Here is a 25361-nt window from a genome sequence, read left to right as displayed (position 1 = left end):
CTTTCTCGAACGCGCGTCGGCCGCAGCCAGCGCAGCCCGAGCCCTTCCGGAAAGTGCCGAAGCCGTAGCCGGCGCCTGGCGGATTCCCCGCCGGCCGGCACAGCGCGCCTGCGCAGAGGGGAGCAACTGCCGGTTGGTGGCCGGTGCTCCGCAGTGGGGGAGAGCCGGGTGAGGAGCCGGGTCCCAGCAGCCCAGACGGTCGCCGCTGCCGCTGATAGTCACAGGCCGGCGGGGAGCGGGAAGCACCAGGCGCAGCCATGTCGGTGGTTGGCATTGACCTCGGCTTCCTCAACTGCTACATCGGCGTCGCGCGGAGCGGCGGTATCGAGACTATCGCCAACGAGTACAGCGACCGCTGCACCCCGTGAGTACCGGCGCTGCCGGGCCGCCCGCCGCCGGGCCGCTCAGCCCCCCTCCCCCGGTGCTTTTCCCCCTCGCCGCCGCCCCGAGCCCCGCCGCCCTCAGCCCGCCGCGCCCGGCGCTGGGCTCCCCGGGGCGGGTGGAGTCGCGCGTGTCCTCGTAGGGCCTGGTCCCCTCCGCGGCCCGTGGCGCGGCGCTCACGGCCCGGCCCGGCGCCGGCCGCTTCCCCTCAGCGGGAGAGGAGCCGGGCTGTGCCGCCCAGCGCCCGGCCGCGGCCTCGCCGCCCGTCAGGAGCCGCCGCTGACGGGCGAGCGCCCCTTTCTCGGAACACGGGCGGCGTGTGGAGCTGGCGCGGGACCCGTGTGTCGGGGCGGGAGGCCCCGCCGAACACCTGCCCCCCGCCCCGGGCTGTGACTCCTCCGTGCCCTTGAGATCCCGCGCCGGGCTGGAGGTGCCGGGCGGCCCCTCGGGCACAATGGGCATTCCCCTCCCCCCCGCCCGTAATACTTTCGTTTCGTGTAGCAAAGATCTCGGTGAGGGAAGTGCATGTGTTTCCCCAACTCTAGAGCGGTTGCCAGGGCTTGGAGCGTTTTCATTAACAATTTTATGATGGAGGGGTGGTGAGACGGGTGAGGAGGAGGACGTTGATTCACCAGGGAGACGGGGAAGTGGCGCGATGAGTTCCCTTTCCTTAAACCTGTTCTTGGCACCGCGCTGCATCTGCTGGCCGTGGAATACCGAGGTCTTGCAAGAAGGGGGGCGGGGGGGGGGGGGGGGGAGCAGCGGGCAGCGGCCGTGATGATGGGATACGCAAGAGTAGGTGGAGATACTTCCCTTCTGTTTCTATGGGATCCGTCTAGGATTTTTAGAGCTCCATCTGTGCGTAATTTTCAAGGAGGATTCAGGAATTCATATAATACTCGTAAAAAACGGGGTTTGGATGGTGCTTCCTTTCATAAAAAGGAATTTGCAGCCAACAGCAAAAAAACTTCTTCTGTTACGTGAGGCTATAGTAACTTTAGCATTGCTGTCTTTTTGGTCTGAGAAATGGAGGTTTTGTTTTGCTTTCTAAAAAAGGTTTTTAAAAGTACAAAGAAACTGAGTGCTAAAACGCATATTATCTGTATTAATAGGAATACTTTAAAATTCTTTGTAATACTTCGAAAAATACACTTCTCGTGTGAACTCTCAGGAAGTTGTTATCCTTGTACACGTTTTCACGAGGACTGAAATTCCAGGACCTTCCAAATTTTGTGCAAGGAAACCCCTGAAATTGTTGCCCAAAGAAGCCTCAGGCACCTGCAGTTTCCTTCCCCCTTATGCTGAAGAGCACTTCCAATTCTTAGCTGTTCTTGGAGTGCATTCTTTGCAGGTAGGCTTCACGTAGGTTTCCTTGCATTTAATATTTTTCTCTGTGGTGTCTGAGAAACTGTACTTTCGAGATGCCTGCTGAGTGATCAAAGGGGTTTAAAGCACAGTTAGTAAGGTAGCATCTGGAGTGCACAGATACTTAAAGACAGTGGTTATCTCCCTTAATGACATTTTTCCTGGTTTTTTCCTTTTCTTTCTCCAAAATTTAATACAGGAGAACATGAGGAACTTCCTTTTTAATGCTGTTGTCTTAAGGAAAACCAGCGTAGTAAATGGAAATATAACAGGTTTATAACTTAGGGAAGTTTATCAAAGTAACTAAACCTTGCTTCAGACAGGATTTGGGTGATGTAGGCAGATCTAACTCTTAAATCATCAAAAGTTTTCTGCTTATTATGCATAGCAACACAGTAAATGAGCTCTTTATTTATATGTTCCTATAGAGGCGCTTACGTCACTTAAATACTTGAAGTTGCTAATGGTTAACATTGATTGGATATGTCCCAAATACTTGGGACTTACTCCCAGAAATACAGAGCGATAATGTTTGTGTCTGTGTAGTGTGGTATTAAAATACTTGAACTAGCTCTGGACAAGCTAGTGCACTTCCATGCGCAGTGTGGTGGTGGTAAGCCATGTAAAGATACTGGGTTAGGTCCTAAAGATAGGACAGGGCTGGCTGTGCTCTACAGGGCTGATTGTTCTTTCTGGGCAAGGCTAATTAATGCAGCCAGCTTCCAGTTTTGGAGCCGGTTCGGGTATCTCTGCGATACTGCTGTGAACAGTTCAGTGTTGGTGTAAGCATACTTCAGTGCTACAAACAAAAGCAGTGTAGATCTACGGAAGATGCATTTTAACGCAATTTAATGCAGCACTGTTAGGCATAAATCCAGTGTCCTGGTGGTTTAAAACATTCAGATGATCCTTTGTTTGCCTTAAAACCTACCTCCTGTAATCTAAGGCGTGGGATTGTTAGCGTTTGTAAAGCGTGTGTCATCTTTGAAACTTTAGCACAAGAATTCTAGGAGGGAAAAAGATTCGGCCATGGAGTCATCTGTAAACTTTCTAAGGCTTTTGGCCTTAGCATCTCTTTGGATGTTAACTGGCAACTGGCTTTTTCTGAACTGGGAACTCCAGTAAGCCTGCTGTACGCATTGCTGGTGTGCCTGGCGTGTTGAACTCTCATGGCAGATGGCTTTCAGGTGCTCTGTCTCGCCACTGTGGTGTTGTGGGAAAATGGTTGATTGTTGATAGCTCGTAATTTTTTGGTAACTTTTTTCAGACCATGTGTAATTAAGGTAATCACAAATTATAATTAAAATGGTGAGATAGTATCTTCTTCAAAACAATGTATGGAGGTTTGGAATGTCCTTCTGGTGAAGAGAGTTGCGACCTTCAGAAAAGTCTGTGTACTGCTCAGAAGCTGGCTTCAAAGCAGGCCAAGGGTAGTGGGCGGGGAGACAGCTCAGTTGTCCCACTTGCATCTTTATGGTGGATGTGCTTCCTAAAGGACTGTCTGGGATGCAACTGAAGTGTTTGGAGCCGAAGGGCACATTTTATTTCTTGACACTTCTGCTTCCCAGCCAAGGGAGGAAGAAACCATTCATCCCCTGGTGCTGGAACTGCATAATTGAAGTAAACCGTGGCAGGAACTGTGGTGGGCTGAGGAGCTTTTTGACTTGATGCTTTGTGCTCCGTGCAGGAGTATTAGCAAGTAATGCTGTCAACAGAGCCAAATTCCTGAACTAAAAAGTTGTGATATTTATAGCATTAGTATGTTCCTATCCATAAAATGTCTTGTAAACTGTTTGCACCCTTTCTAAATTGCTCTCTTACCTGACTTAATTATTACAAAGTATAATTGGGAGCTATTCTGCAAAGTGATGTGAAAAATTCTAAAAGCAGTTTGTGAAAGCTGAAGTACGTATTTGAAGATGTAAGGTAATGCGTTGTCTGTTTGCAGCAGGTACCTGTGGAGAAGGTTTTGCATGTTTGGTGTGGTGTTACAGCAGAAGAGGTTGCTAGATAACACTATCGAGTTACACACAGTGCCCTCATTGTTGTGGTGATGGCGAAGAGGCAGGAAGCAATCTACTGTAGTGACCTTTACGCATTCATTAAACAATTTGAACCATATGAAATCAGAGTTGTATTTGTTACTTCCTACTGAATGGGTTTAGCCTGATCTGTTCTGCTTTGGGGAAGGAGTTCCATTTCAGATCTGTAAAACAAAGATGTGGTGAACAGTAACTGACAAAAAAAAAGGTTTCTAAAGGCAGTTGAGGTGGCCAGATGGTACCTGGGGACCTGGGACAACCTTTGCTAGAGCCAGAGGCCAGGCTGAGCGGAATGCTCAGTGGTGACCTGAGAAGAAGCAAGCTGCAAGGAAGTCTGGAGCTTCCGAAGCGCTTGGTGGGTGGGAGCCGTTGCCAGCCATCTCCCCTTTTGCCTGTTTGCCAGTAGTCCTCAGGCACAGGAAGCGCTCAACAGTTTGTAGAACTAGGCTGTTTAGCTACCTTGGGTGTGTATTTTTTTAAAAAAACTTTTTTGTCTTACGATTATTGTTGCTGATGTCTCTTGCAGTGGTACTGTCAGACTTTCAGGGTTGTTGAGTCAAGAAGACCTGATTGGTGAAGTTCAGGTTTTAAAATCAAATGTCACAGGCTTCTTCGGTTATAACCTGTGACCCAAAAGTAACTATTAATTCCTTACCTTCATGATAAGATCTCTAGAACATGTAAGCTTTTAAAGAATTCCGTAAATGCAGTTATAATGAAAACAATTGCAGTTGCTTGTAGTTTCTGAATTAATTCGCAAAGAAAAAAGTAACTGGAATTCCGCTCCAAGTTCTGATGCTTCATGCAGTAATGCTGTTAAATGCCATATCAGTATTTTGTGACTTTAATTTTTGTGGGTGTTTTAAAGTATCATGGAATTATCTTGTGATGTTTTCTTTTAAACCTGAGTTTCTGTTTTATTGTTTTTTATTTAGAGCATGTATATCTTTAGGATCAAAGACCCGGGCCATTGGGAACGCAGCAAAGAGCCAGGTAAATGGATCAGTAACTCTCATGTTACTTATCTAACTTGTCTCCTGTTGAACTGTGGGAAGAAAAGTAATGAATAAAGTTGATATATTTATTTCTGCTTTCAAGTAAATTTTCGGCAATAAGTGTATGTTTCACAGTAATAGTTACTGCTTCAACACTATTTTCCTGTATTGAAATTGAAACGCTATTTCTGTGTTGTTTTGTCACTTGGAGTAAAAAATGGGAAGAAACAGAAAACCATGTTTCTTCCCCAGTAAAAGATGTTTCTTTTTGCTTACGCATGACAGCAAGAATGGAGTTCAGAATTAAATCTCCATTGGGGGTAGGGAAGAATACTGCACTGTCTCAATTTGGAATTCAGAACAAAAGTAAAATTTCTCTTCATCCTCTGTAAAATCACTTGCAACCTAGGAAAGCCTTCCTTTTGGAAAGAAAATATGTAAAATTTCAGAATAGCCAGTGTGAATCTACAAATTCAAAACAGATGGGGTCTTATCCTTTTTCTTTGCGTTCATGCGTCACGTTAGTGTGCTGAGGACTTCCTTCCCCTTAGGGTAGAGTTAGGTAACTGGACATTTGCCTGGCAGATATGAAGGTGATGGAGCCCACTGGTGGTGCCATGGGCAGGCAGTATATGCAGCGGCTGTATCGCTTTCATTTGGAGAAACTTTATGCTTCTTGTCTGAGCTCAACCCCTGTGCTTTGCTGGTGAGAAGGTATCCTGTCAGTACTCTCCCAGCTATGAAGTTTGCTGTTTAAACTAGTTTATCTTGGAGAAGATTACCCTGGAGTAATTTCTTTCGATAGCTTAAACATTGTGTTAGGATGTGTTTGCTCTGGTCCTTTTTTTACTTTAAAAGTCTGTCCCTAAAGTAATTAGGTTGAAACACCAATGAGAAAACAGGTGTGGGAAGGCTTTATGTCCAGATGGGATCTGAATTAGAGGAGAACTTTAAAGGAAGTGAAATGCCTTAATTTCTCAAAGGTTCATTTAAGGTTAGTGTAGGTGATAACTTCATTTGTTCCTGCAGACAGCCATTGCAACAATATGTAATATGGTTTTAAACGTTGCATGCTGTGTCAGAAAGCTCTAAAAATAAAAAGTACAGTGAAAATTGATGTCAGCAAGCTGATGGGTATTAACGAGTGAAGGAAATTTGAGTTTTTTTAATGGAGACCATAGATTAAAAATAGATGTTACTTCTCTCCCCACACCCTTTGCTTTCCAGTAAATGTGTGGAGCTTGGCAGGGGTCTTCAGGATGGGCATTAAGGCCAAGATATCAAGAGTTCCTTTCTAAACGGTCTTCTAAAGTCTACGTGTCATGGGTAATTAAAAACAAAATACCTTTTCCCACAGATTGTCACAAATGTAAAAAACACATTACATGGTTTCAAAAAACTGCATGGAAGAGCATTTGAGGATCCTTACATACAAGTTGAAAGGGCCAAGCTTCCCTATGAACTTCAGAAGATGCCGAATGGCTCTGTAGGAGTAAAGGTGAGTTAGAGCTTTGTGCGGAATATCTTTAATGGTAGAGATGAGCACTCTGGACCTCTGTCACTTAACTTCCTACTTGAGCTGATTTACATTTTGCTTAACACAACTCTAAATGTATTCTTAATCATTTTGAGAAGAAAAGTCAGGTGATAACCAGTACAATAAAAGCTTTATTTTTCACAGAGTCTGCCTTGGCATAGTTTTTCTGTGTTTCTCGCTTCTCTTTGTAATTCATTCACTTATTTAAATGTTCAGGAAGATCTAGAGCACTTGCTCTGTATTACACGCTCATGTCTTCTAGTAATAAAGTAGTGTAAAAAAAGTGTTGTCATCTGCCGTACAGGTATGCTATAAAATCTTAACAGCACTCCCCCCAAAAAAGGTTAAGTTGGTCTCATTCCCCTTCATTAAAATGGACTGTGTAATAAATCAGCTGTTACCAAGAGATGAGGACACTTAATTCCCTGCAGTGACATCTGCTCAAGTCCTGTACTTTGTCAGATACCTGCTGAGGTTTCTCATCAATTGTATTGGCTTTCTATAGTCACATTAGTAGCTTTTCACCTTACCTTACTAGATTTACCTTCAAATACGTCTAATTACAGTGTTTGATTATTAGTCTTATCTGAGTTTAGGTCTTAGACATGCACAGACCAATTCTGAGGAAAGCAAGGTAGCGCTGTGAAGACATAATCTGAACAAGTTAGTTTTAATTGCTTTCAAACTAAGTGGCTGGAAACTGTTCTTCCCAAAGTCACATTAATTGCTGGTATAAACAGCTGCTGCTCATCTTTCTAGGTTTCCCTGCACAGGAGTGTTTGGGATTGCTAGAGATACAGCAGCCTGTCAGGAATTCAGGAGAAGGAAGCTCACACGAAGGCTGAAGATCCAGATGTGTTGCTGGAACAGGGCAGGACTGTTAGAATTGCCTTGTTTGCCTCTTCCCTGCCTCATGTGCCTGAGTGATCCTTGCAGGAAGCAAATGTTCCTTGGGTTCATTCCAAAACTTATTTTTAGCTTGTGTCAGGACAAATGTGGTTCTATATGTATTAGGGATTTTGTTTGGTTGTGGTTTTTTTTAATTAAAAAAAAATACTGAAGCATTGTGAATAGCCCCTTGAACTCAGGTGTTACATTTCACACAACAATTTTCAGCTAAACTGTACTGTTACGCTTTTTTGTAGGTAGCACAAATCCATAGCATTAGTTGATATGGAGAGTTACTCGTGTCCAGAATCTGGTGTTAAACTTGGTCTCAATGCGTAAAACTGCAAAAAATGTTCAGGTTGCACACCTCGGAGAGAAGTTGAGATGGTTTATTACAGAATTGCAATTCTGTCTTTCAGGTGAGATACCTAGATGAAGAGAGACTGTTTGCAATTGAACAGATTACAGGAATGTTACTGGCCAAACTTAAAGAGACTTCAGAAAGTGCTTTGAAGAAACCAGTGGCAGACTGTGTGATTTCAGTAAGTTTGTAATATATTTATTGCAATTCTTTCTACAGATAACTTTATGTAAGCTAGCACCATTCATGCCATGGTGCAGTGGTAAGAGTTAAAAGTAGTGGATAGAAATTGCATCCCCCAAAAAAGGGATTTTATTATGGGTTTTACCAACGTAGAATACTTATGTAACCATGTGTGAGAAGATGGAAAACTTGTGAAATCAAGGGTGTGTTTTCAGGAGGAATTTACTACTTAAGGTGATCGAGACTGGCTAACTCCAAGTGCCACATACAGTAATCTTGGCTACTGTAGTCCCTGTGATAAATGCGAACTGTCCTACGTGTAAGCTTATCTTCCTCCATTCCAAAGAACCTTCCCTTATTCACGTTGAATTTCTTTGTTGTTGTGTAGTTGAATACTGTTGGGTTGTAGTGTGGTTGAGAGTAGCCTGAATTCTGTGGCTCTGAGGGTCATACTGGCAATTTGAGAAGCCCAAGCTACCTACATTTGTTTGAAAAGGTTGCTTTTATTTGACTGGTTTACTTGTGTTGAGGTTTTTGTAGCTAGTGCCATCCCCCATGGTAGGGGGGTGAGCTTGAAGATGAGGTTTTGTTCCTGATATGAAGTTCTAAATGTTTGCTTTTCACGTTGTCTTTGTTTATTGCTTCACTTCTGCTCTTGTTCTGGTGAGAAGTCTGGGCATGCAGTGTTGTGGTTATCCTCTCTCTGTCAAAGAGAGACGTGGAAACTGGCAAGCTGTATACTTCAGCTGTTAGAAATCCGCTTTGATCTCTGTCTGTGCTTCTTTATGGCATACGAAGACACTTGCAGAGAATACCTCCCACACAAATAAGGATCCTTGGTAATACCCCACAATGGTAGCTCGTGAAATAAACTAAGAATGTAGTTCTGTGTCTCAAGCTTGACTGAAGTTGGAAATACATGCGGGCTGATGCAGCCAGTTTCTAAATGGGCTCCGGCTGCGCTTTGGCTGTTCTCGGTGGAACTGAATATTGTAGCGCACTGTGGTAGAGGTGATAACTGAAAAATGGATACAGGTTTGGTCGTAACACAAAGCGTAGCTCAGCTCTGAGTTTGGTTCCAGCACTGCTGTAGTGCTTATGCAGCAACTTATTTTGGGGCTATGTACGAATATTTATTGTGTTGACTTTGTTGTGCACAAATGTTTTTAGGAACTGGTAATGATTTTAAGATCAAAGACTCAACAGAAAAATCTGAAGAAACTTTTTTGGTTGTAGTGCTTAAATCTACTTTTGTTTAAAACAACCCTGGATGTCACTCCACTTTCGTCATGTTTTGACATTTTAATTAAAATAGACACTAAAATGAATTACATAGCTGTTTATTAGACTGCCTTATTAATCTGAGGTTACCTTAAAACAGTTTCTTGTGGTACTGACATTTATTGGGTTGCTTAATGGGTAAGTCTGACTTCTTTAAATTAAAAAGTCCGTATTTCTTAATATCCTACGTAATTACTTTTGGAAACAGGTACCCAGTTTCTTCACTGATGCTGAGAGAAGGTCTGTAATGGCAGCTGCACAGATTGCAGGATTAAATTGTCTGAAGCTGATGAATGAAACTACAGCAGGTAAAGGGCAACAAATTTTGCTTTTTGCCTTTTTTTTTTTTTTAACCTATTCAGACTACTGAATTTGTGAGGGTGATGACGTACTCCTGTTACACAATTAGAAGCTTGGGGAAAAAGCTATCCAGGTTAGTACTGCCCAATCCAGCTTGGGAACTGGATACACAGCAACCGTTTTGGTGGGGTGGTGTTCAGCACTTATGAGACGCGGTGAGAGTTCAGGTTTGCTAACCTGAATACAGGGCCACCTGAAAATAGCTGCTCTGCTTCTGAAATAAAGCTGGTATCTGTCCTTACCTCTCAGCTGTACCATCGAGCTACAGCAGCTGTATCAGGAAGGCCTGAGCCTGCTTCACAGTCTCCTGCTGGTCGAGCTGGGGTGCGGACCTGACCTAAATTCTCAGTTGTTGTATTAAATAACAGTATAGTACAGCATTATCAGATGTAATTTGCATCTGTCTGAAAGATTACAGTAAATACATTGTTTAACATAGGTGTGTAGCGGGGTCTTCTAATTTTCTTTGTAGCTTACTGGAAGATGGGTGTGCTGGTGTTAAAAAAAAAATATCTGGAAGTATGAGAAGTACTTTTTTATCACAAGCTAATACTTACTTGAAGTGAAGTACATTGAAGAGGAATTTTTAAGTGTGTAATCCAAAGATTTTTTCATTTGTAATATATACATACGCTTTGAAAGCCTCCCCTACACAAAGAGCATTTTTATGGAGCTTTTTCTGAAAGCAGTCTTGCTGATCATATTTAGAAACAACTTGAACTGTATGACTTCACAAAATACCCCCATCGTCAAGCATGTGTCCGTGGCACTATGACAGTTGAACATTGTGGCAATCCTGTCGGTGCTGGTGTAGCTGTTGTTTCTGTAAAGTAATTTACTCCCCTCTTACGGTTTTGGTGAATTCCAGGGTAGAGTATAGAAACACTTCATGGGAACTAAAGTTGGAGCTGTTGAAACCAGTTAACTTTTTTTTTCTCTTGATTTAAATTCTGTTTGCTTTTAGAAAGTCTCAACAAACTTTCAAAGTGAGTGCTGGTATTGAAATCTTAGATTCATGTAAACTAGTCGTCTAAACCATTTTTTTCTCTTGAGCATGCTTGAATTTTGCAAAGCTGAGCTAAAAAATACTGAAAATGAGGCATTTCAAAGGAGAGGTGTAGGCATGAGGCTTAACCTGTGCAGTTTCACATGTTACAATGGTAATTTCGCTACAAGCAGAACTGAAATAAAAGGTGATGCTTTGGTAGTGTAAAACCTTCACTCGACATGTTTTTTCCCTTGTTAGTGAAAGAAGTGTTTTCAAAATGCTAACTTGCTTTGTGATGAGCTGCTTTATATATCGACAGTGATTCTTAAGCAAAAGGAAAAATAGCCAGTCTGATAAATCCTGGGTCTAAAAACTTTAATTTATGAAGGCATATGTGCTGCTGACTTTTAAGTTAGTGCTTTGAAGGTACACAGCATCCAGTTCTTGTTGGAAGGAGATGTTAGGTAGTACAGAATACTTAAATGTCAATTACATGAATGAACATGAGGTAATTTACTATAAATCAAACAGAAATGAAAATAACACTTGTGATCCATTTGACCCTTATGTTCTATTTGAGCAAAGTAATGGAGGTGTTTAGAAAGAGTAAACATAAGTAGTGTCTATCTATTGGTAGAGCTTTTAATGTGTGCCTGACAGCTGTATACAGCTTTCTCTTACCTTCTGTTGGTTGGTGTTTTTCAGTTGCACTAGCCTATGGAATATACAAGCAAGATCTGCCAGCCTTGGAAGAGAAGCCAAGAAATGTTGTCTTTGTAGATATGGGGCATTCTGCGTATCAGGTTTCAATCTGTGCTTTTAACAAGGGAAAACTGAAGGTAAGGTTTAAAGTCATACAGTAAAATTCCATGTTCTTGAGGTATTTAATTGAACAATACTCAAAATACTATTTATTCTGTTGAAAGATTTTTTTAACTAAATAAATGCCTATAGCAAATATATTCAAAATGTTGAATACAAAAGTTTCATTATTTTTGGCCATTTTAGCAAATCGGTTTTTATAAAATGCAGAAATGAAGTATCCCAAAGTCTGTTTTGAAAATGCTTGACTGTTAAGTATACTGCACAGTTTTTGTGCCATGTTATATCACTGAAATATTTGCATATTCTGGTAGTCTCAGAAATGTTGCAGTTGTGCAGCTGAATGACTTAAGGGAAATTGTTGAACTCCCCGAATTGTTCTGTGACTTTTTTTTTTTATTTATTGCCACCCAGGACTGTTCAAAATCTAAATTCAGTAAGATGTGAAGTAAAAGTGAACAGTCTTCACTTCCTGGTTTGGAGACTTTGTGAGCTGCTGATGTTGCTCACTGGCTGTGAGCTGAATTTTTTGTAAACTTTGGTAGCAAAATGTAGTCATCTGAAGTCACGTGGGAGACGATAGAGAGTTTTTCTGTTTCAAGTAATGACACACAACTAGTAATAGCATGACCAAATAGCTATCCTCACCTGCCTTTTCTTTAGTGAGCTAGTAAACAGAGTAGAGGCTTTCAGCATGGTAGAAAATAGCATGGTAGATGTGATCGTTTCTTCCCTCCACAAATAAAATACTAAATAATTGAGTGACCTTTGAAGTTGTTCTGTCTGGCAATTGCATAGAAGGCGGTGAGAAAACCACAAAAAATTTTCCCATCCCAAACCTCTGTTTTTACAGGTGTTAACTTACGAAACTAGTGTCTGTAGGAAAGCTGTCCCTATACCTGAGCTAACATTGTCTAATAACTTTCAATCTTTGTTCTTTCACTTCTGTGCAGGTCTTGGCTACTACCTTTGACCCTTTTGTAGGTGGTAGGAATTTTGATGAGGCTTTGGTAGACTACTTCTCTGAAGAATTTAGGACAAAATACAAATTGAATGTAAAAGAGAATCCCCGAGCACTGCTGCGATTGTATCAGGAATGTGAAAAATTGAAGAAGCTTATGAGTGCAAATGCATCTGACCTTCCACTCAATATTGAGTGCTTCATGAATGACCTTGACGTCTCCAGTAAGATGAACAGGTACTGACCGTTATTTTCACTGAAGTGCAGCGAAGTGCGGTCTCTAAGCTGTCCTGTAATGTGAACCGCTTTCCCTGTTCCTGCAGAGCTCAGTTTGAGCAGTTGTGTGCTGCCCTTCTGTCCAGAGTGGAACCTCCCCTAAGAGCAGCCATGGATCAAGCTAGTAAGTAGGAGTTAATTTAGGTGCCACTTTTGGTTCAAGAAAGTAACTAGTAATCCAGTTATCCTAGATCTCTTTAATGATTATCTTTTTAATATATTTTTGTATTTATTAGAATTGCAAAGCTAAGTACTGAAAAGTTAAATGTAAGTTCCATTCATGTGCTTGTCATGTATGCATGATCCCATTCCTGCCTCATTTAGCACACGTATCACTCTGCAACCTTGGTTTATTGACCCTCATTCACCCTGTGTAATGGAAAAGGTTGGTGCCCTGAAAGATTATTTTATTTCAAAACACAAAGCAACCAAACTGAAACTATGACGGGAAAAACTATTTCTCCTTACTGCAACTGTCTGGCCAGCCTGTTCCATGTGTGATACATACATGTCCTCACTGACCTGAGAATTTGGCAGTATATTCTTGAAATAAATTTTCTGAAGCATGTGCAAATAACAATTTTTTTGTTTTGTTTTTCTTTTGCATAATGTAGTGTAGAGCAGAGAGTTAGACTTTCACAGGAAAAGGTTTTACTCTCCAATTCTAGCATCTTCAAGTAAAAGGGAAGAAATCTGCATATCTTGTGACTTGGCTAGATAGCTGATACAGGAAGTAAGAACCTGAATAACTGCTGAGTTAGAGCTGTTCAAGGACTCTCAGTTGTTTGAGATCACTTCTTGAGTTCAGAATTAAAAAGCTAGCCTGCAAGCACAGTCCAATATTGTATATTTTTAGTTAAGGGTTTTGCTTTTCTGTATTGGCAACCAAATTAAAGTAGGCATAAAATGAGGTGTATTTAGGTTTCATTTTTTTCTTGTTTGGGAGGGGTGAGGTACTGTCCGGTAGTGCAGGGCTGCCAAAGAAAACCTCATTTCACACTCTGGAGTTACTGCACACCAGAAGGAGGATGCACATGGACAATGCATTTTAAAGAACAGCTGTCCTCATTGGTGCTTGGCTTCTGCATTTTCCAGGTTAGTGCAACCAGAAAACTGTAGCCTGCAGGAGAGGCAAAGAGTTTGAATAGCACACGTGATGACAAATCTGATTTTAAAGACCTTGTCAGCTGTTGAATATATTCAGCGCTTGTCACAGTGTCTAGATAATAAGAGAACTCCTAATTTTTTGATTGTCCAAAGTCAGCTTTTTGGTATCTTGATGATAACTTAAGGCCATGCGCTCTCTTTTCTAGAACTTCAGCGTGAAGATATCTACAGTATAGAAATAGTAGGTGGGGCTACTAGAATTCCAGCAGTGAAGGAACAGATCTCTAGCTTTTTCTGTAAAGAGATAAGCACCACGCTAAATGCTGATGAAGCTGTTGCAAGAGGCTGTGCCTTGCAGGTATAGTTATTAAAACTAAACTTAAAGTATTGCTTCTTTAACATCATGTACTAATGAAATGCAACTAACCAAAAGCAAAAGGTACTATAGCTGAAATAAGACGTAGAGTCTTACTTTTCTTTCAACAGTTGGTGGCAATAACTATGTCAGAAATTACTGTATTACATGTACTAATTTTTTGTGGCTGTGTCATTAGAAGGATGGTCGTCTTAGAGACCTGTTAAATTTGATGACCCACATTGCACTGTTCCACTTCCATGTAGTCATTTGGAGGATTTGCTGCGTATCTTTACTGACAATCACTGGGGAAGTAGCATCTGTTACTATTACTTAAGTCTTTCAGTCCAGTTAATTTCGTACTAAGCATAGGAAGTTTCTGTTAAGAATTCCGTGATAAGCAGGACCTCTATGTGACTTGTAGCCTTTCTGCACTTAGGTATTAATTATTGTACTTGCTATTTATTTGACTGCCTGGATATAATAAAACTTTGGTCTTTGTTTTCTAGTGTGCAATTCTTTCCCCAGCTTTTAAAGTGCGTGAATTTTCCATCACAGATGTTGTTCCTTATTCTGTAACGTTGAGATGGAAATCGTCTTACGAAGAAGGAACAGGGTAAGTTCTGTGGTGCCTACTAAAAAGTGTGTGTTTGTGTACATAAAGGAAAGTGTTGAGCTATGGGAAAGATCAGGCCTCAGACCTTGAAGCTGTCATCTACTCGAACAGTTTTAATTTTCTTCTTTTGATTACTGCTTAATAATTGAAGATACATGTAACTAAAAAACGTTGGTAGAAGTTGCTTAATTTTGAAGTGTGACATAGAATACATAGTCCAGCTTTGAGACCCACAGGTCTCCAACCTGCAACTCTTGTCATAAACTGGCTTAAACGAAGTTACTTAGCTGCTTGGCTAGCGTGGCTGCTGATGATTAACATACCTTGACTGTGGTTGTCCATTATGTTACGCTCAGTGGTTTAACCTTACTTAATATTTTACTGGTTTAGGGAGTGTGAAGTCTTCAGTAAGAACCATGCTGCTCCATTCTCAAAAGTAATTACTTTCCACAAGAAGGAGCCTTTTGACCTGGAAGCGTACTATACCCATCCGCATGAAGTGCCTTATCCTGATTCCAGAATAGGTAAGGACAAGTGAAGAAAAATCCCACACCCAGCTCCTGTTGTTAATGATGAGAAAAGTGGTTCTCCTGGGGTTTTTTGAGATGTTAACTTCCATATTTTCTAGGTTCTTTAGAAAAGCTCTGTACATTCTTCTTGGTGTAGATGCAGTGATCAGGCAGTATCAACATCTTTTGGCAGTTCCTTAAAAAAAAAAAAAAAAAAATCTGCTTTCTTTAGTATCTGTCTGTCTTCACTGCTTCTGAATGATTTAAAAAAAAAATAAGTACAATAAGTGCAGTGCTCTACTGTCTGGTTCTTTCAACCTCTATAAAATGGATAAGGATCTTACATGCTCGCCAGCCTGGATTTTTCAAAGAAATCGGATCAAAGAAGCAGTTAGCAGTAGACAGTTCTGTCGAGACAGGTATCTGTCATGTCTCTTTTCTGTTAATCTGAGAACACACAAGATAGGCATTTCCTAAACTTTGGCATCTGTAGTAGAGCCTAAAATATTAGATGGTATGAGTAAGTTTCCTGACAGTTAATACTACCTTACTTGCACTTATTAGTAGACTCCTCTGGGTCTTTAGGCTAATTCACAATTTTATTTACTGATTTATGAATCAGATAGAAACTTGGTACTGCCTGTTTAGCTGTCTGTTCAAGGAGTCTATTGTCTTTAGGAAAGAGGATTCTCCTTTAGGTGTGCACAGTCTGCATTGCTTACACTCATATTTCCAGCAAGTTGCAAACAAGGTGTCAGTCTGTTTCCAGAAGCTTTGATAAGCACTGTTTGTTCCCCAAAATGTGTAGTACAACCACATTACCAAATTCAAACAGAATGGTTTATCTTTGTTAACATCTTATTTTTCAATGCAAAGTTTTGAGTTATGTGGATGAAAGAAACCATTCAAGATGAATGAGAGTAGTTTCTCTAGGAGGATGGTTAGAGAAGTCAACAGGGAAGTAAAATGCCTAATAAAGTGTGATGTTGACATTTTTCATGAAACACAGATAAAGCTAAACAATCTTACTAGTTATCAGTTAACTGATAATTGGGGAATCGGGTTTTAATTCCTTTAGCTGTGGCTTACATTGTAGAATTGACAACTAAGAAGGAGGTTTCCAATTAGTTTATGTTAAGATGCTATTAATATTAACACCCTTCCAACAACATATTTTATTTCTTTTATTCCTCTTTCACTATTTTTTGAACGATTAAAACCATCTTTGTGTTCTCAAGGGCGCTTCACTATTCAGAATGTTGGTCCCCAACATGATGGTGAAAATTCCAAAGTGAAGGTTAAAGTGCGTGTCAATATTCATGGCCTTTTCAGCGTGGCTAACGCTTCTATAATAGAGAAGCAGAACGTAGAGGGAGATCACAATGACACACCTATGGACACTGAATCATCAAGTAAGAACCAAGGCAGAGATGATGAGCTGGTATGTAAACTTGTAAATATCTACACTCCTTGTAATTCTGACGAAAGCCAATAATTAGAGATTAAAACATAGTGTGTAGCTTTTGACAGTTTTTGTTTCTCCACCCTTAAATTATTTCTTCAGTTATGTAACACATTTCTTCATGGTTTTTATTAAAGTACTGGTGATGTGGTGCTAAGAAAGCAAAAATGAATGTAAACCCAGATTCTAAAAATTTTTTTCATTGTTCTTTACCATCTCTCTACTAGTCTTAGCATTATCTAGTGTTGCTACCAAATGGCAACATACTCGGTGAGATAGATTGACAAATTAATGCTAAAAGTTGGGTTTTCCTCAAGTACTATGGAATGAAAAATAGATGGTATTTCTTTGTATATGGAAGACTTGTTCTTCAGAAACATTCTTTCACTAACGGCACTTCTATGTAAGAACTGTACTGAAGTATCAATGGTGTGTAAGCCTATAGGGGAAAATTACTGGAAATTAATGTCATTAATACTGAGGAATTAACGAAACTATGTTGTCCTATGCTAGTGCAAGGAGGATCAGCTTCCCTGATCGTGCACTGCATGCTGGAAGTAGATCACTGAGTAGTGAGGTGCAGCTGTTACTCTTGACTTTCTGGAGCTGAGGGCTGGTGCTAGGGAGCACTTTGCAGCAGGGAACGGCACACCAGCCTCGCCAGGCCTCGGCAGCCTTTCCTTTTGCTTGTGCCCTTCTGTTGCCTGGGATTTTGGTTATGTCACAGCTCACGGGGAGGGGGCGAGAGGGGCGATACTGTAGGGAAGAAGAGGGTAAAGCAGTAAGCAAGTTGCTGCTGCCCACTGCTGCTGCCTTCTGCAGATGGCAGAGTGCTCGGCAGAGTGACCAGTCTTGCAGGCTGTCGGGCACACTGAGGGAAGGTTTTCTTGCGGAGTAAGGTTGGACAGAAAGGAAACACTTGGCAACTTTATTAGGAGGAAGGGACGAATGAGTTTCCTGTCATTATCTTTTAAAATGTGTAGCTTTTTAAAAGTAGCAGCTTTTTCTACTTCAGTTGGATATACTACAGGAATTGGAGCAAGTGGTTACACAGTTAGCACTTCGCAATTGATACAAGCAACTCCTTCAATATTACACTGCTTTTCAGGAATTTGCGCGTATTTGAAATGCCAAACGTGATGCAGGGTCCCTGTGGATGAGTGCTCTGCATCTGGTGTTTGTATGCAAGTGAAAAATGGTTGAAAGTACCGTCGCTGGCATGTAGTGTTCCAGGCCTGCTGCCTGTGGAGGTACTAAGAGGAGTACCCTCTGTTCAGTGCAAGAGTAACCGCTTCCATCCTCAGGCTTTCAATTTGCAGTACTTCCGTTCATCTAACACATCTTTTGTTTTACAATGGTGCTTGTCAGCAATTACCTTTCACTATTGAGGACGATGCCCTCGACACTGAGGAGGAGGTTTGTGGTGTATATGTATTTTCCCCCTCTAGCTGTTCTGCGTAGGCAAAACAGCTCCTTCCAGTTGTTGCCTTTTCTGTGTGAACAGTAAGAACAGCAAACGATACTATTTTTTTTCTACTCCGAAGTGACAAAACTTAAAATTTGGTAAAAGTAGCCTTCTTGTTTTCAGCTTCTGTCATTAAAAAACCTGCTGAATCAATTAACATAGCTAAACTGCAACCCACACACTGGTGCTAGAGTTTGAATTCCTTAAACAACTTTTCCCTGTATTTTGCAGAACTAACAGTAAATTGTTTTACATGCATATGTAGTTTGTGAATCCAGGAATCTTAATTCCTTGTAATCTCAGAACTTTCAGACTTTGGTTACAGCTCATTAGCTGTTGATGCTCTGGATGTCCAAGTATGGGAGTCATCCTAAAAACATCAGACTTACCCATTGCTATGTTATTGTTTGTGATCGGCACTAGTGATAAGTGATGTCTTTAAGATCCTTAAATTTAGAATAGGGCATCGGTGAACTACAGACAAATTTTAAGTGAAACTTCCTTAATTGTGCGTGTCAGGGAGGGGAGATAATTGGTCATGTGCTCCAAGAGGCTACTACAGAAACTAATTTTTATGGTCCTGTGAGACAGATGCCATTAACAATTACAATGGCTAAGTTACTTCTGCTTTGGATTAAAAACTTTATAAAGTTCAGGTGAAAAATGATAGGAGGTTGAAGTTCTGGCTGTTCCATAGAGAACCTGTTGTTATTGCCGATGTTGGTGGTGTGTTTCTAGAATGTTCTTTGCATATGTTCTATATGTATTTATTTCTAATTTAAAATGGAGCATTCACAAGACTTAGTGTAATTCTATAATGGGGACAGATGGCAACATCATAATTATTTCAAGTGGGACAGGCAGAATAGGATTTTCATTTAATTTGAGAAAGAAATGAATACAAGTACTACATCAAAATGCCTGTTTAAACATGGTGAATCAAAAATCCTTCAGATTGATTCTGAAGTCCATATATTGTCTGCCATCTACTGTAATTGACATCAGTCTTAAATTGTACAGCAATTCTTTACATTCAGTTATGTAACTCTTTTTCTAGGATAAAATGCAGGTTGATCAAGATGAAGGTATTCAGAAAAATCAAGCTGAACCACAGAACCAAGCAGATGAGGAAGCTGAAAATGCAGGAACTGAAACAAAAGTTTGTATTCAGTATTGATAAGGAAATGTAATGTTGCTTCCTTTAGACTTTTCTTTTTTTTTTTTACCCAGTATTCTCAGTCATTGATCTTACTAGTTGCAAAACACAGGACTGTATTTGGAGGAGCACAGCTAGACTGAAATGGTTAAGTTAGCAATGCTACCTTAGCACTTTCATTTTCAACATGGTATATGATTAAGACTTCGAAGTAAGTTTCTGTTGTTTAACATAGGTTTATAGTGAAGGCGGAATCTAGGAAAACTTAGGAAACATTATGCAGAAGACTGTGTTGCGCCTTTAGCTTTTGAACAAGTTTTCTCAACAGCTCTTTCTGTAAAGAAATTCCACCAGTTTGGTTCAAAAATAAGGTAGTGGTGATTCTGAATAGCAGGAGGACAATTAGGTACTTCATTTACGTATGGTTAATTGTAGCTGTCAGATTAGTTTCATCTGTCTCTTGTCAAGCATAAATGCAGTAATATTTCTATTTTGGAAAGTTTCTTAAGAGTGTAAATCTTTTTATAGACCGCTTCTGGAGACAAGCAAGATCATCCAGCCCAGCCGAAGGCTAAAGCAAAAGTTAAGAGTATTGACCTACCTATACAGGCAAGCCTCTACAGACAACTGGAACAAGATCTTATCAATTGCTATATAGAAAATGAGGTAAGCAGCCTGAACAGATGACCACTCAAATTAATGTCACTGTGAATAATTATCCAGAAAGTATTTGTAACGGTTAATGTAGAATTTTCTGGGGGTTTGTCTTTAAGGGGTTTTGATTTGGTTGGGCTATTTGGTAAACCTAATCAGTTTCATTGGATTTAAGTACCCAGATGTCTGAGTTTGACCTATTAGCCTGTTGTTACCTGGTGTCAATTCTCTCCTTAGGCAGAAGATGCCTAAGGCTTGCCAGTACAGGCTGCGCAGTGTGCTGACTGACCTAATACTGGTCGGGAGTAGCATTTGCACATGTTTTGATGCCTTACAGAAGCTGTGTCCTTAGTTCTGGCGTGCTTTTGCCCTTCAAGTCCTATGTCAGCAGGAAAGTATTACTACATGTAGGAAACTTCCCTTTCAGAGGATCCTTTCTGAACTTTCTAGGTGTTATATCTACGAAGATCTCACCAGCATAAGCTCCTATCTGAAGGATGGTCAGTCTGCGGAATCAAATACAAAATAACTTTTGTAGAGCAGGATGATTTCTAGTGACTTACAAACCAGAGTCGAGACTTGTCTTCTAGTCCTGGCTGTGCTGGTCGGTTGATAATTGATAATCTGATCCACTTAGGTTGAAGCACTTGCCAAACAGCTTCCAAATCTGAACTATTTTTTCCTCTGTTGCCGTTCTGCCTGCAGTGAAGGTGACTTAGACAAAGGTGAAAATTCTAATCTGTTAACTGCAAATTAGCAGGCTCCTGCAAAGTTCTGTGGTACAGTTTCAAGAGTGTAATCATTAAGCTTGACACTTGCAAGTGCTTTTAGTTTTAAATAAGCTTTTCTCCACCCTAGGGGAAAATGATGATGCAAGACAAGCTTGAGAAAGAAAGGAATGATGCAAAGAATGCTGTTGAAGAGTATGTGTATGACTTCAGAGACAAGCTGTGTGGAGTCTATGAGAAATTCATCACAGAAGAAGTAAGACCTTGCCTATGTGTTTCAGCTGTTGGAAAAAATTCCTTTGTGTTTAGAAGGTCTGAGTGTGGCTGCGTGGAGGCTGCAGGGGTCTCTTGGACTTACTAATGCATTTCGTATTCTAAAAATCACAGAAGTGAAGTTCAAACTACACTTACATCTGACATTTGACATGCAATGATGCAGAGCTTTTATTGTCTGAGAAGTTTCTCAGTGGTGAGAAAGGTTTTGCGATGCAGGCAGAAGATAAAAAACCCCGTGGTGGGGGTAGGAAAGCAGGACAGATCACCATGAGCTTCTAAATGGCATGAGCGGGCACAAATAAAATGAAAATGAGCAGAGTTAGTGTGTCTGTAGCTCTGGGGTTTATTGTCTAATTTCACTAACTTAGAAACGTGATTCTTTCCCCACTTGAAAGTCCAAGAAAAAGATGAAGAAGAAAGCTGTACACTGGGCTTCTGCAAAAGCAGTATTGAAAGAACACTTGTCCAATAATCATTTTTCCGTAACAGCCATCTAAATTGACTGGTATGCAAGCAACCAGTTGGTGAAACAAAGGCCCAGCAGCAGTTCTAAGGTCTGCTCTCTGGATTACATGGTTTGCAACCCAGCAGTGCAGCACAGACTCCCTTCCAGTGTAAATCAGGGGTTTATTTAAAATCTAAAAGCAATCTTTTACCTAAGTTATGGGGATAGAGATTTTATTTCTAAAAAAGTTAAGATAAAATCTTTGGTTATAGCCAGCAGAGTCGAGTTACCACAATTGCAACATCAGCTATCTGTATACTTGTCCGTATTTGTCTGTTCTGTCCTGCTGCCAGAGAACCTGAGAAGCAGAACTTCCCATGTCAAGATAAAAGGCGGGAATTTTGGGATGCGCATGCTTTCTTAGAAAATCAATACTGACGCTACGCAATTCCCATAAACTTTACTTGCAAATTAGATTAGTAGGGCTGTCCTGCCTCTCTCGCCGTTCTGTAAGATGGTGGCTTTGAAGTCTATTAATTAGTTTTCCTTCTCTATCACTGTGAATGTTTTAAACTGATGAAATGGTCTTTTCTGAGCAGGGGAGTTTCTTTGCATGCTGGGGGGAGAAGTCTCATTTGTTGCTTTCTCTTCTGAACTGGTATGTCCCTACCTTGCCTCACAGGATTCAAACAAGCTCACCTTGATGTTGGAGGACACAGAAAACTGGCTTTATGAAGACGGAGAGGACCAGCCAAAACAAGTATACATGGATAAGCTTCAGGAACTAAGAGTAAGGTTTTTAAGATACTACTTTCCAGAAAAATTGTGTGTGTGTTTTGGGGCTGGGAGCATTTACATAAATATGGCTAAGTATGCAGAGCTCTTTTAATGAGGGGTATGTGTGTGCACATCCGTATGTGAGTTATGTAAATCCATTAACTTTTGAGTGTGGACATTCAGGTTGCATCTGGATGTAGCGGAGTTAGGAAATGAACATAATATTTAGAACGAGAAATACAGTTTGTTTTAATGTCAGTTGTGCTCTTAATTTGAATACAGTCAAAATGAAGCAGACATTTAGTGTCTAGAACTAGTGACAATACAATTAATTGCTACGGGAATTTTCTGTCAGTCTTGTTACAATCTGAGAGGCTTTTGAGACTGCTCTCCCAGGTGTTCAGAATTACACTCCAGTGTATGTATGCTCTGGTTTTCATGATTTCAGCAGTCTTCTATAGCTATATTGTAAAATTTTTGGTCTAATATCTAATGACAAATGGTGAAAAGTGCTTTAACAGTAGCTTCCACTATATCTTTCGATTAGTAATGACAAAAAAAACTTGAATACTTGAGATTTTTCTCTTGCGGGAAAATGAATTCTCATGAGTGACTCGCTACCCTATAATAAGTTTGTCTCTAGCTCTTGGGCCTCAGCTGTTTTCTCTCGAGTCTGGTTTCTTTTGGGGGAGGGATAACTGACGGAAGCAGCAGTGCAGATCCTGGCAACTGCCTGCTTGCCTGGATACCAGTATTCAAGAGAAGTTAAAAACAAACAATAAAACAGAGAAGTTTCCAGATGAGCTACTTCGACATTAAACCATCCATGTAAATCCTGTCTTGTTTTTTCTTCCAAATGCATTGTACCAAATGCTGCTCTTGCTGAAAATAACCACAAAATACTAAGCGCACTAAGGACAGGCACTACTCCCGTGTTTAAGCTTCTGGGCTGCTTTTTGTTGTACTCTAAAGCAAAATGCAAAGTTTAACCTCTTGAATGGGTGAGAAAAGGTGTTAAGGCAGCCTTCCTAATGATGCCGTGTTTTATTCTTGGACCAGACTAAAGTAAAACTGTATTTTTCAAGACCTTTGTGTTTGTTTCCAGAAATTTGGACAGCCTATTCAGGAAAGATACATGGAACATGAAGAGAGACCAAAAGTTTTAAATGAACTGGGAAAGAAGATTCAGCTCCTTATGAAAGCAGTAGAAGCATACAAAAATAAGGTAAAGCTAATTACTTAGGGAATGAACTATTATGGGTGTTTTGAGCTTGGCTGTAGAGTTTTTTGCGTTTAAAAAGAAATCCTGTAAGATTACCTGTTCAGCTGCTTTAAAATGGCTGTTGACTTCTCCTCCAGGAACTTCTAAAACGGTTCTGGATTGCTAGCAAAAATGGTTTCTTGATAAGAACTTTTTTTTATGGCTTGTACCACTTGAAACGGATATCTCGAGTTACGGCTATTAGCACAGTTTCTATAACTCAGAAGTCTTGTTGGGGTTAGTTACACAAACTACACTGAATGTTAGGTGCTTTTCTTTTCCTTGCAGCTTCATTACTAACCTGTGCTTCAGCAGCATGCACTGAAGATCAAAATTTCAAATTACTAAAAAAAAAAAATGTCCTGTCTGTCTTGTTCTTCATACTAAATGCTTGTTAAAACTACTTGTTGTGTCAGGTTGTAGCAATGTTTCCCTACTTCATTATGTGTCGATGGAATTCTTACTTGAGTGAGAAGCACAAATTAATCGGTGGTATAAATATCTCTCCCCTTAGGATGAAAAATATGATCACCTAGATCCTGCTGACATGGAAAAAGTTGAGAAATACATCAGCGAGGCTATGAATTGGTTGAACAGCAAAATGAATGCCCAGAACAAACTAAGTCTAACTCAGGATCCAGTTGTTAAGGTGGCAGAAATACTGACAAAATCTAAGGTAAAAAAAAAATAAAAAATACAGTTACACTTGTTGCATTCTGATTAAGTTTTTCCTTAACAGGATTTTGGCCTTTGTGTTGAGCTAGAATGTTAATTCTTCAGAGATTTTAAAGCTATTAAAAGATCCATGCAGAGGGAGCAGCAGTTCTATCGATTTTTAGTTCTGGCTCTTCATGATTTACAGCCATACCTCTGCATAAGCCTTCTGAGAATGTCCTGAGTTACAGCACCAGGCTGGCTAGGGAGTGGGTTGCCGTATCGGGCTTTTACAGACTGGGAGGTTTCAGCTAGTGAGAGATCTTATTTTAAGTTTCTAGATTTGATAGAACTGAAGAGCCTAGTCCTTAAAAATTAAACTGCGGGTCATTATGAACCAGGAATATATTCGAGACATAGTTTTGTGCAGTTACTGTGCCATGAAATGAACTTGCTGTCTCACTTCTGTCACAACTAGGAATTGGATAGCTTCTGTAATCCCATTATATACAAACCCAAGCCGAAGATAGAACCTCCCAATGATGGGCAGTCAAAAGCTAACGGTGAACACAATGGACCAGTGAATGGACAGAGCGGTACTGAAACAAAACCTGAACCAGCGAAGGAGAACTCTCAGCAGACCAAACCACCTGGAGAAATGGAAGTGGACTAACTCTTGCATTTCTTTTACTTTAAATAGTGCAAGTAACCACAGGGTCCATTCTTTCTGTCTGGTACACGCCTCAGATGTTCAGTTATTCTTAGCCAACCTTCTGTCATTTGTTGCTGAGTAGTTTTGAAAGTGTTTTATATTATGTACACCTCTGATGTTCACTTCCACTGATGCTGCTTACGTGGAGCTTTAGCCAAATGTAGATTGTATAAGTCAGTTTAAGCTTTCCCAATATATTTTATATCAAACATACAGAATTGATATATAAATGGCAACAATCTACCTTATTTAAAGCTTTTATTGTGGATAAACCTCAGCTCCTTTATTCAGGAAAGGATACTGTATTGCACTACTGATGCTCAAGTGTAGATCTAATTGCATCTTTATTTTGGAAAAATATTGGAATTGAAGTGGCAAAACTTGTCACTTGAAGCACTGACCTTTTCTAGTTATTGTATTGTTATAATTTAAATATTAAAATAGAGGTTAGTTGGCATACTAGTCCATCTTGTTGATGTACCATGAGAATTGTACCGTCTTTTTCATAAACAGAATAATACAAGCTTAAAACGTTTTTTTTAGATTCCCATACTACTAACAATCTTAGTTACAAAATGCTAGCGTGATGGCTCTGCCGCGTGCTGCAGTTAAGTGAATGGTCTCAGTGCCCATCGCTGTACATAACGTACTGTGCTTACGATAGGATGATGCTAATGATAATAGTATGAGGGGTAGGATATACAGGAATTGTTGCATAGTTTTCCCTTGGAAGTGTCTTACTGC

At 40.4% G+C, this 25361-nt stretch overlaps 1 protein-coding gene across 4 annotated transcripts; it reads left to right on the top strand.

Moving 5' to 3' along the window:
- On the top strand, window positions 1-25074 carry HSPA4L (heat shock protein family A (Hsp70) member 4 like). 4 transcript variants are annotated; one of them, XM_056324343.1, is made up of 20 exons: window positions 1-364; window positions 4724-4781; window positions 6141-6281; window positions 7628-7750; window positions 9242-9341; window positions 11087-11220; window positions 12157-12401; window positions 12488-12564; window positions 13754-13905; window positions 14412-14518; window positions 14909-15042; window positions 16266-16468; window positions 17858-17905; window positions 19012-19113; window positions 19639-19776; window positions 20623-20748; window positions 21896-22003; window positions 23096-23215; window positions 23766-23927; window positions 24384-25074. In XM_056324343.1, the coding sequence occupies exons 1-20, from the start codon at window positions 258-260 to the stop codon at window positions 24576-24578; spliced, it is 2580 nt and encodes an 859-aa protein (XP_056180318.1). In that variant the 5' UTR covers window positions 1-257; the 3' UTR covers window positions 24579-25074. The 4 variants fall into 4 exon arrangements, with proteins under 4 accessions (XP_056180318.1, XP_056180335.1, XP_056180345.1 ...); XM_056324360.1 differs by lacking the exon at window positions 17858-17905; XM_056324370.1 differs by lacking the exons at window positions 17858-17905; window positions 19012-19113.
- The last annotated feature ends 287 nt before the right edge of the window (window positions 25075-25361 follow it).

Source organism: Falco biarmicus, chromosome 1 (assembly GCF_023638135.1).
Source record: "Falco biarmicus isolate bFalBia1 chromosome 1, bFalBia1.pri, whole genome shotgun sequence".
NCBI classification, from domain to species: domain Eukaryota; kingdom Metazoa; phylum Chordata; class Aves; order Falconiformes; family Falconidae; genus Falco; species Falco biarmicus.
This window is presented reverse-complemented; position numbering and strand designations above follow the sequence as displayed.

Coding starts and splice junctions, on each gene's coding strand:
- HSPA4L (XM_056324343.1), top strand. CDS start 258: ATGTCGGTGGTTGGCATTGACCTCGGCTTCCTCAACTGCTACATCGGC. Junction 4,782..6,140: donor GGAACGCAGCAAAGAGCCAG/GTAAATGGATCA, acceptor CTTTTCCCACAG/ATTGTCACAAATGTAAAAAA. Junction 15,043..16,265: donor TTATCCTGATTCCAGAATAG/GTAAGGACAAGT, acceptor TGTGTTCTCAAG/GGCGCTTCACTATTCAGAAT.